The sequence below is a fragment of the Leptidea sinapis genome, chromosome 15 (genome assembly GCF_905404315.1).
Source record: "Leptidea sinapis chromosome 15, ilLepSina1.1, whole genome shotgun sequence".
Taxonomy (NCBI): domain Eukaryota; kingdom Metazoa; phylum Arthropoda; class Insecta; order Lepidoptera; family Pieridae; genus Leptidea; species Leptidea sinapis.
Window position 1 is genome coordinate 10,059,129 of NC_066279.1, and position 12,001 is coordinate 10,071,129.

At 38.3% G+C, this 12,001-nt stretch overlaps 1 protein-coding gene across 1 annotated transcript in view; it reads left to right on the forward strand.

Annotated features, from left to right (window-relative positions):
* Nucleotides 1-12,001, forward strand: part of LOC126968454 (PAN2-PAN3 deadenylation complex catalytic subunit PAN2) — a 71,400-nt gene that overhangs the window by 20,889 nt on the left and 38,510 nt on the right. The window contains exon 8 of the mRNA XM_050813495.1: nt 1,296-1,445. Within this exon, the coding sequence (XP_050669452.1) occupies nt 1,296-1,445 (150 nt within the window). The remainder of the gene's footprint in view (nt 1-1,295; nt 1,446-12,001) is intronic.

Below are 12,001 nucleotides of genomic sequence, written 5' to 3' on the forward strand. Positions count from 1 at the left end.
CTTTCCTCATCATCCCTCAAGAGGAATAGTCGCAACATGGCCGATTTTGGAGACAAACGTGGCCACCATTTTTTTTGCAACACTCCGTAAACGAACAATTTTTGTTGGCTTTAACTCATTTTCGAACACACAAACTCGTGACTGGTTTTTTGTTTCGGGTTCGTACGCGTATATCCAGGATTCGTCACCTGATACGATGTTGTATACAGCATTTGAGGATCCTGCGTGGAATCTTTCGAGAGTTCTGACGCACCAAGTAACACGAACCGCTTTTTGCTCTTCACAGAGCAAATGCGGTATACATCGGGAAAACAACTTTTTTACACCTTGTTCATGCAAGATTATTTGTATTTGACTCATGCCAATGTCTAAAGTTGCCTGAATTTCGCGGTATGTCACATGTCGATCTTCCTCAATCAGCTTACGCACAGCATCCACGTTTTCTTTGGTGACTGCTTTTGGACGACCTTGACGGGGATCATCACTGAGCTTGACACGTCCACGTTGAAATTCAGCAAACCAGCGATAAATTGTGGTTTTGGATGGGGCTTCATCACCAAATGCAGAAATCATCCGATCAACACACTGTTTTTGTGTTAAACCACTTCGAAAGTAATAATAAATCATCGCTCTAGAATTTTCTCGAGTCAATTCCATTTTCTCAACGACTAAACAAGTTTGAAAAGATCTTGTGACAAGACCGAGATTTTGTTTTTTAAATAAATAAATTCGATTTTTAAAACCAATGAGTTTACAATTAAAAAGATTTTAATCTGACAGGAACAGTGAAAATATTCCATTCCCGATACTCTTAGTGCAGCCCTCGTACTAAAATAATTTTTGTATTCGATTGCCATCTTGCAATCCTACTGCGGATCTGTCGATGGAACACAATTAATAATATAAAAATCGCGACACAAAAATAGGTGTTGATCGTAGACGGGTGAAAATTTGAAGTTGTATGTATTTTTTAATGCTGAATCATAATAATATAAAAATAAAAATTTAGGGGTGGGTGACCCTTATCATTTAAGGGCATGAAAAATAGATGTTGGCCGATTCTCAGACCTAAGTCTAGTCTAGCCGTTTCGAAGGAGTTGGGTAACAAACACCGGGACACGAGTATTTTATATATAAGATTTTAACCTTGTTGTAGCTAATGCTAGTTTGAACTTAATGTAACTAATTTTGCTGTTATTTGAAAATAAGGCGTTTTATAAAAATCACATCTTAATTCAGTCTGAACGAAGTCGGCGGAGCGATTAGTATAAAATTTCACATGCTTGGTATTTCAGGGAAACGGAATTTGCGACTCCATTCAGAATTCCTAGAGCTGGATTCAACGATCCAACATTTCGAATCCCATCCGTACCGTGTCCGCCTCTCGCCTCTGGGACCATGCCTTTCAACGTATTGCCGGACGAATTCTTCAGGAGAGTTTTCAGGTATTGTTAGTTCTGTTTTGTTGAATAAGAAAGACTTAAGATTTTGTCTCCAGCTACCTAATATATTAATAACATTTTACGTTTATGGAACAGCATAATTTGTACGTATATTTGATGGCTATATGGTATAAATGGCTTTAAAATGTTCCAATATGTGTTTAACATATATCAGCTAACACATATATGGAGTCCAGAATACATATAAATTAATAACTTACATTCCTATTGTTTCTGAAAAATATGAAGCTCATTAAAAATTTGTCCTTAATGATGAGGCCAGTTATCCAATCAATTTCAAGGCAATTCTTCAATGAAAATATTATCGGACATAAATATACATATAATTGATAATATATCATTATTATATTCTGGCGATTAGAGCATGCCAAACTCTCTTAGCCTATAAAACATAATCCAACTGATTAAGATCGGGTAAGATGAAGGTCAGTCTTCAGCTTTGAATTCCTCTCCTCAACGTTTGATTCCAACCACGCTTGTTTGATACCATTCTTGGCTCTAGAACATAGTCAACTATCTTCTTTAGAATCGTATGTGATATACACGTCCATTGATATTAAGACACCATTTTCAAACTCACTAAAAGCACAATACAAGTACTAGAATAACGTAACTCAGCGGTCTCCTTGAAATTTATATCTATGTCTGAGCGGAGCGCTAGAGTTGGTACAAACATTAATTGACGACGCAGCGCAGCTAATTTAACTCGGACACGACCAGTCTCGAAGGCGTGCGGCGTGACACGCCATAGTTGTAAGTGGTTAGTGTCTCCCCAAGATTGCTCAGGCCGGTCCTACATTGGAAGCGGAGTCGGTCTGGCCAGCAGGACTCGACGCTCCTACACTGCTAGACAGGAGCGGACGAACCAGTCAGAATCCAGAGTACTTTGTGAACTCTGACGAGCAAAGGTGTCTAGTGCAAATTTTGTGAGTTTCTATAGATACCTTTGACCCATTGAAAGATGGACGACGAACTTATTGATTTCATGTTATTGGACAGGAACATATTATTAAATCTAACTTAAAGAAAATAGGTCCATGGGTTCAATGAAGTCCACCGTAAAAAATAATTTTACACAACCTGCCTACCTATGCGCCAACATCCTGATAAATTCAAAAAGTATCATAGAATGATCGTCGAAACTTTTGATTACATTCTGTTTCACATAGAAGTAGATCTAAGGAAGTGTAGCAACTTCAGGACTTGTATAGAGCCAGCAGAAAAACTGGATTCTGGACTAGATGAAAAACAAACCTGTTTGGTTGTTGTCAGACCAGTTCAGACTTGTTCCGCCTACCGGGAGTGAGCACTGGCTCCAGTGTAGAAAGGGTCACGGCGCGACTATGTTTGTTTTGTTCAGTCAGACCCAGGGGGATGCAACTACCCTACATTGGCACATGATAAAAATTTGTATTGAAAGTGCTGTCATCTATTCTATTAGGTACGCTCCAAATTCATCACGACTGCGATCATTTTACATACATGATAGATGGATAGATGGAGCTAGTGATAGTAAAAAACTTACTTAAGTTACTTATTAAAACAAGACTTGACTATCGTGTGGTAATCAATAGTTATTTATGCAACTGTTGTGTAATAAGAGGTATTAAAACACGAATGTGGAACTCGGCTTCGCCTCGTGTGATAATAGTATCACATGAGTGTTTTAATAACAGCGTTTTCCCTGAAAGAAAACGCATATTAAAATACTTACCTAATTCGAAGCTTATATTTGAGATAGGCACTTCAGTTTCCCGTAGATTTTACCAATTTTTCATACTCTTTGTACCTGTGGATGACGTATTTCCTGTGTCTCACCGGCAGTGGCGCCACCTAAACCTTTATAAAGGGGTTGCAGCGCCATTTTGGCTCATTGGCTTTTATTCACCAGGCAGAGTTGAAAAGTAAGCTTCGAATTAGGTAAGTGGTAGGTGAAGTATGAAACGCATAAAATGTATCAATTGTAACCACATATACCACTCTGAATGTGTACGATTTACTGGCGACTCAACATCCGCACGAACGCAGTGGAAGTGCCCTAAATGCGTGGCAAATGAGCGAAAAGGTGGAGATAACAGTAACACACCAGTACGAGTAGAAAAAATAAACAAAACTGCGCGAACTGTAGCCGCCAATTCCGACATCTCAGTGTCTGTATGCGATGTCCCTGCAGCCTCGATAGATAAGGATGCAAACCTAATAATTAATCGTTTGGAAAACATTCTAGACGCCAAGCTGCAGTCGATTAAATATGAAATTGTTGAAGAATTAAAAGCTACTATCTTCACCGAATTAAAAAATGAAATAGCTTCGTTATCTTCCCAAATGTCTCAGTTGCAGACTTCCTATAGTCAACTTCAGGACGAAAACGACCATCTTAAGAGTGACGTACGTACACTGCAGGAACGTATCAGCGTGTCGGAGGATCAACTATTGGAACTGCGTTCACAGTTTTGTAGACAGCAGCAACAGGCGAGAATGAATAACCTGGAAATTGTAGGGTTGCCACAAACCAGCAGTGAATCGCCTGTCGACTTAGTACTGAAAATTGCAGAATACGCTGGCGTGGTGCTTAACCGTGGGGATATTGACTTTGCACATCGCGTCCAGCCTCAGAAAGCCATAGCTGGTAGACCTAAACCCATTGTAGCCAAGCTAGCGGACCGTCTTTACAAAGATAAAATACTCTCTGGCCTGAAAAACAAAAAGGGCATCTGCACCAGAGATATAGGCATCGGTGGAACTGAGAAAAAATTTTTCGTAAACGAGCACCTAACCCCTGAAAACAAACAGTTATTAAAAACAACTAAAAATTTAGCAAAGGAGAAAGCGTACAAGTTTGTTTGGGTTAGGAATTGTCACATTTTTTTAAGAAAAAACGAAGAATCGCCGGTCCTTTACATTCGTCTCGAAAAGGATTTAGCCAAGATAAAGTGACTCTGTGCGTTAAACTATTTTTGAGTTATCTTCTTACAGTTAATTTGGTTATTTGTATTTTCTTGTTGCTCAAGATTACTAGCGTTTTTTGTATAATTCCACAACATAATAAACTCCTACTTAATCACACTCAATACACTAACACTTACATTCATAAATTAACACATACACACTTTATTATCTCTTACACAAAATATATTTCTTTTTTAACTCGCACCCAACTTCACAAATCAGACATTAAACAATATTGTTACCACACCCATTCTACTTTTAAAAGAAACATCAAAATTATTCCGTTTCGAACATCAAGCAAATGTTACCTTAAGTATCCGTACAATTTAGCTTATCTTAACTTACTTACATTACTGTCCATATTATACATATATAATTTTTCTATATTTTGGTACTTATTGCACACGCAAGGGCGCTAATACAATAGAAATACTATACCAAAATGTGCGTGGCTTACGCACTAAAACAAATGAATTTAGACAAAACATACTTAACCACGATAATGACATAATTTTAATAACAGAATCATGGCTGACTAACGGTATCTATGATAGTGAGATCTGTGACAATAGATATGACATTTTACGTTGTGACCGAAACCAGGGAACATCTACTAAAAAAATGGGAGGGGGAGTCCTACTATGTGCTTCTAAGAAGATGCATGTCCAACATCAACGCGAGTGGGCCAGTCCTGGCGTCGAATTCTTGTGGGCAACTATACCAGCTGAAACTCTCAAAATTTCGGGGAACCGCAACATCCATATCGGATTAGTATATGCACCACCTGACTCACAGTTACCTATAAGACTCGAATCAATATATTCTCGACTCGCAGAAGTTTTGGCAACCTATCCCAATGACAATTTCATTTTATGTGGCGATTTTAACTTACCAAATGTCACGTGGACTGACTCCGGACCTACACTGCAAAAACGTGGCCCAGTGGAATTGCAAAATGCTTTTGTAAATATTTTAGATATTTGTAACCTCTCTGGTTTGAAACAACAAAACACTATCTCGAACAGTAAGCGAAACACCTTAGATCTATTATTTAGCAACATTGACTTTGAAGTTCACCACTGCCTTACTCCCCTCGTTACAGAAGATGTATATCATCCATGTCTAGAATTTAATCTCTCGAACTCACTAATTCGTAATATTCGTCAGAAACCCGTCAATAGGCCCAATTTCTATAATGGGGACTATATCAAAATTAATGATTACTTATCACAAATCAATTGGCACGAATTACTAGTAGCTGATTCAATTAATGAAACAAACTTTTTTATTCCATTCTAAACGAAACAATAAATAAATTTATACCAGTTAAAGTTAAACATAAAACTAATTTCCCTGTGTGGTATTCTAAGTCTCTAATTCATATAGTGCAAGAGAAGCTTCAAAAGCATAGACAATGGAAAAAAGATAAAAATCCTCGTGATTACGACAAGTTTGTTATGCTCAGGGCTCGCCAAAAACTCGTTCAGAGCAGGTGTTACAAAAACTACACTGAGCGTATGCAATGCTTCATTCGTAAAGATCCTAAACTTCTCTTCTCTTATACTAAATCCCTTAGAAACAGCGAACAAGGATACCCCACTAAGCTTACACTTGGTAATAGTACTTACACAGGTGAAACTTCAGTTTGTAATCAGTCAATACTTTGAGAGCATCTTTGTAAAACCAGCAAACTCGTACGATGAACCAAGTTCTCTAAACTTGAATCATAATGAAACCATTTGCAAAATTACTATAAGTGTATATGAGGTTCGTAAATTGCTTAAAGCTTTAAAAATTAATAAGGGAGCTGGCAGTGATGAAATCCGACCGATTTTTTTAAATAAGTGTGCTAACAATTTAGCCTTACCGCTATCCATAATATTTAATCTCTCCATTAACGTCTTCAGTAGTTTCCCTGATGTGTGGAAAGAAGCACTTATAGTACCGTTACATAAAAGCGGATCAAGAGCCCAAATAGAGAATTACCGGCCCATATCGATTCTGAACGCAATGAGTAAGTTATTCGAAACAGTTGTCTATAGATACATATGCCCCATTATAACTAGATCTATTCCCTACGAGCAGCACGGATTTATGAAGAACCGTTCTACCGTTACAAATTTAGCTGTTTTTACGGATTACGTAGTACAGAGCATGGACGAGAAATATCAAGTGGATGTGATCTACACGGATTTCGAAAAAGCATTTGACCGAGTAAATCACGTAATTCTACTGCAAAAACTAAGCGTGCTAGGCGTAAATGGGAGCTTACTTCGGTGGTTTACTTCATACATTAAGAACCGTATGCAAGCAGTTGTGACGGGTAGTGCTAGAAGTAACTTTGTAATAATACCCTCAGGAGTACCACAGGGGTCCATCCTAGGTCCGCTTTTATATTACGCTTACCTATTTGATATTGGAAGTTGCTTCCACCTTGCACAGTATTTAATGTTCGCTGACGACACAAAAATATTTGTCAAAATACGTTCACTTGACGATTGTCATAAACTACAACATGACCTAAATGCATTGACAGAATACTACGCAAGGAACAGAATTATAGTTAATGTTAAAAAGTGCCATCATATTATTCTGACTCGTAAAAAAAATATAATTGCATTTAACTTCAAAATTAATGGCACATGTATACCCAGAGTGACTGCGGTTAGAGACCTGGGTATCCAAATCGATGCTAAGTTTTCAATGAATGAGCACGTTGATAATGTAGCAAATAGAGCTTTCAAACAACTAGGTTTCATAAAACGAGTGACCCGTTCCTTCAGTAATCTGGAATGTATAAAGGCACTTTACTTTGCGTACGTCCGGAGTATTCTTGAATACGCATGTAATGTCTGGACACCCCAATATATTATACACATCGAAAGGCTTGAAACCATACAGAAACAGTTTATTAAATACTTAACTTTTAAAGATTTTAAAGAATTCAACAGTTATGAGGAAGCGTGTTCTCACTATGGTATCGACACACTGGAACAAAGAAGGAATCAAAGTGACATGTTACTTCTGCAAGCAATTTTGAGTGGCTCCATCGACTGTCCTAACCTGAACCTAATACAAATTATGCCCAAAATTCCATAATTCCGCGTCTGTCACGAATTTATAATAAATAGTACGCTGAGTTTGACGTATTTCACTTATCAAAAATTAAGTTAAAAACAGAAATAATAAAACATCATCGTAAAAAATGATAATAATAGGTAACGCAACACACACAAACACACACGCACACACACACACCACACACACACCACACACGCATACACACACCACACACGCACACACACACACACCACACACGCACACGCACACACAGACACGCGCGCGCTATTGTAATCTTTTATTTGTTAGTATATATAGTACATTTTTAAGTCTATTCTGTTAATATATGATTTCTTTTTATAATTTAAAATTTATGTAATCCTTAGTGGCTTTATGTAAAACCTAGGTTAATTTTGTAAAAATAATTGTTGTGTACGCTGTTGATTACTTTAATAATAAATAAATAAATAAATAAAGTATTTTAATATGCGTTTTCTTTCAGGGAAAACGCTGTTATTAAAAGTACTTGACCGTAATTCGAAGCTTATATTTGAGATGTGTCTGTTTTCGCCTGGTGAGACATAGGAAATACTTTTTTAAAAATAATATGCCAATGTGATTTAACTTAATATATATATTATTTTAACAATTTTATTGTCTTAGTATAGTTAAGTCTGTACATGGACATTTAAATATATGAATATTGATCAATTGGCTTGCGTTAATAAAACTGTTTAAAGTTGAGTATTAATCATGATTCATAGTAACCTTTTTAAGATAATCAACTCTATACTTCTGAAGAGACTTAATTTCCTTAACAAATAATCATATCAACCACTAATCATATATAAATTGTCATAATTTTAATTAATAGGATAAAACAGTTCTGTTAGATTAATCGACTTCTCACTGAGTCTTACTTGTCGACTATAAAACTTTTGAAAAGTAGTGGCGGAACGCCAATTACCCCTTGCCAAAATATCCTCTAAAGGTAAATTTAAATAGTTGTGCGGCGCTACTGCCGATCGTACACTACCGGGTGTAAATTGGATATTCGCTTCTTTAAACAAATGCCTTATCCAACCTGCTATTACTGCCCGTGAGGCAGGTTTGGCTGGACCTCTGATAGTTGTAAATAAATTACCTGTCTTAGAGGTTTCTCGTCTAATTTTTTATAATTTTATTAAGTGGTCTATCCAAAACACTGGATTAAATTGAATATTGTCATTATTACTTAATAACTTCCACCCTGATTGTCTGTAATCACTTTTATCGGTTTTAGAACCAAATTCTGGCCAAAAAATAACATAGTTATCATTCCTAATGCAACGGTTCTGAATCTACTCTAAAAAGCGTTAAATCGTGGATACGGCGTCCGGAACACAAAAGCAAAAGGATTGCTGTGTGTCGGCATGCTTGATAAATATTATCATAATCAATAGAATAGGTGGATAAATAATTTATTAGGTCGTTAATATTCCAAATAGGCGGTTTTATATTTTTTTGATGTTTTAAAGATATGGATTTCAAAATATGCTTAACTAAGATATGGGAACTCAGATGATTAGATGTATCTGAATTAGAAAGCGTGGAGACAACAGACTTATGCTAAAGAATAGTGTTATATGATAAACCATGAACTAAATGTAAATCTGCTAAGAATTGAGCAAGTTCGGCACCAGTAGGATTTTTGAAATTGACTTTGTTTGATTTGGACCACCCGAGCCAACGCTTCCACGCTACTTTGTAGGTCTTCATCGTTGATGGTCGCCAGGAGCTCTTCAACAAGGATACTTGATCAGTATTCCAACCGTTTAACGCCTCAGTCCACCCCCACATTTCCATACTTCGAGTATGAGATCTTGCAAGTTTGGAGGGGGAAGACCCGTTGATGTGTCTATTAAATTCACATTCAGGCTCCTTAACACAAATGGAGCTTCGAGAGCTCTCGCTTTGAGATCTGCCCTCCAAAATACTTTCTGCCATCGTGGTACTACTATTAAAAATACTCCGGTCGACTGGTTTAGATGCGACAGAACTTTGGGTACAAGGAATGGTGGAGGAAATATCCATGCCAGGGGGTAATTCCACTGAACGCTGAATGCATCGTGAAAGAGCGCTTTTGAATCTTTCTGGTCTAGAGATACATAGTTGTAAACAACATGAGCTCTCTCGGATGCAAAAAGATCGATTACTGGTGTCCCCCATTTCTTGAATGTCACCCTCAGGCATCCTGGTAACAGGTGCCATTCCGGTGGCAGCCGATGTCTCGACACATGATCCGCGTGATTGTTGTATCTGCCCGGAATGTAGTGGATGGTAAAGAAAATTCGATGATGGTCTAACAGCTCTAGCAATTGATGAGTCAAGTTCATCAGTGCCACCGATCTTGTTCCCCCTTCTTTTCGGAGATGAGCCACTACAGTTTTGTTGTCGGATTGAATCAGTATTGAGCTGCGACTCAACATCTGGGCACAGCTTCGAATGACGTGCAAGATGGCCAGCATCTCCTTCTGATTGCAATGCAGATTTTTCTCCTCTGTCGACCAAAGTCCATTCAGAGCGACATTGTCGAGCTGGGCGCCGAAGGCTAGGTCTGAAGCGTCCGTTGCAAGAAAGTGAACTGGAGGAGGATAAAATAGGGTTGATGAGAGTTGGTAGTTCTGAATCCACCAGTTCAACTCTAACAGACTCTCTTGAGGAAGTTCTACCTTTTTTATCGGATGTTTCAGTAGGGAATTCATGAATCTCAGAAGATGACGATGTTTTAATCTGCCTCGAGGCACAATGAAGCTGGCGTAGTTGAGTAGTCCTACGAGATTTTGGACTTCTTTTAAATTCGCTTTTCCTAAATTTGCGACCTGACAAACCTTTTTCAACACTAGGCTGCTTTTCTGTACTAGTAGAGACTTCAGGTTGTCCCAGGGTCTCCAATGAACGCCTTGATATGTGAGAGCCTTTTGCGGGATCGTTACAGACTTTTCTAAGTTCACGCACCACCCGAGATCTCGAATTAAATCCAACGTCATTTGAACGTGACTCTGAAGTATGACAGGATCCTGATGGACGATCAAGAAGTCGTCTAGATATACGAGAACTCTTATATTGTGGCTTTGACGAAGCTTTTGAGCAATCCAATTGGTCAGTATGGAGAAGGTTTTGGGGGCTGTACTTAGACCGAAAGGCAGGCAGGTCCTTTCTAAGAGTTCGTTGTCGTAACTCAATCGAAGAAAACATCTGTGTACTTTTGAAACCTTCAAATGAAAATATGCCTGGCTCAGATCGATTTTGCACATCCAGTCTTGCGGCTGAAGACAGTCGGGGATCCTGTGCATGTTTATTAGGTGAAATTGTTCGATTTTTACAAATTTGTTGAGGGACTTCAGATTGATGATGGGACGGGCCGATCCATCGCTTTTTGGTACCAGAAAAAGGGGGGAAATGAAACTGGGGGAGAATTGAGCTAGCTTTAGAATGCCCTGAGCTTTCATTTCCTGAATTATTGCAGTCATTTCTGGAGAAACTATCGTGCGAAACGGACTGTTTTCGTTTGGAATAGACAGTGGAGGCTTTCGAATGAATGGTATGCGGTAACCTTTTATTAATTTCAAAAGGGTTTCCGGTGCTCCCATTTCCCTCCAGCTCTCGTAGTAGTGAATCAGTCGCCCGGCCCTGAATGACCTCGAGTCATTGTGGATATCGCTTAAATTCCCCTCTATGGGTATAAGGCATGGGCTCTTTTCCTCTTCCCCCTCTCTTTGAACTACGAAGCCTCGAGCCCCGATTTTGAAATGAGCCTCGTGTATTTTGACCTATTGAATTAAATTCGTTAGCACCTTGGTTCATATTATACTATAGCCTCCCTTCGAGGGTGGCATGTTGCTATAAATAGGTCTAAATTGTGCTGAGTGAGCGTAGTGGGGAACTTGGGCACTACTCGATAGTGCCATGAACCTTGCATTGCAATTACCACGCAATGGTTGCTTAATGGATTTATGAAGACTTCTATAAGAAGTTTCATGCTTAAGGGGCCAAAAAGATTTACGAATACCACCTGCTTTCTCCAGAGCTGAAGAGAAAGCATTCGCCTCAAAAACGTGAGTGTTTGAGGGAGGTATTTTATTTAAACACATTTTAGTTGCGGGGTCTTTTACTTGTTTGAGAATCGCATCTCTTCGCACTTCTATAATTTCAGATCTATGACCGCAAACCATTTGTAACAGGTCAGTTGAAATTTTATGAAATTCACCTTTTAAAAAGAGTTCCTCAATTTTATTACTTAAATTATCCACAACCCCAGTTTCTGATTTAGCCCACGATAATAAACTACGTATACATTTTTGTAAGGACTCTTTTTGTTTAAGAATGCCAAACGTTATAGCTGCGTATGCCTTGTCAGCCTTGCCTAGATGTATCAAGCTGTCATAAGGTTTAATTTCACCATTCACTTCAAGATCGACAAAGCCAGGAAAGTGATTGTAACCTTTCTGAGTATCAGAATACTCAGGTATTCGGCCCAATCTGGGCTG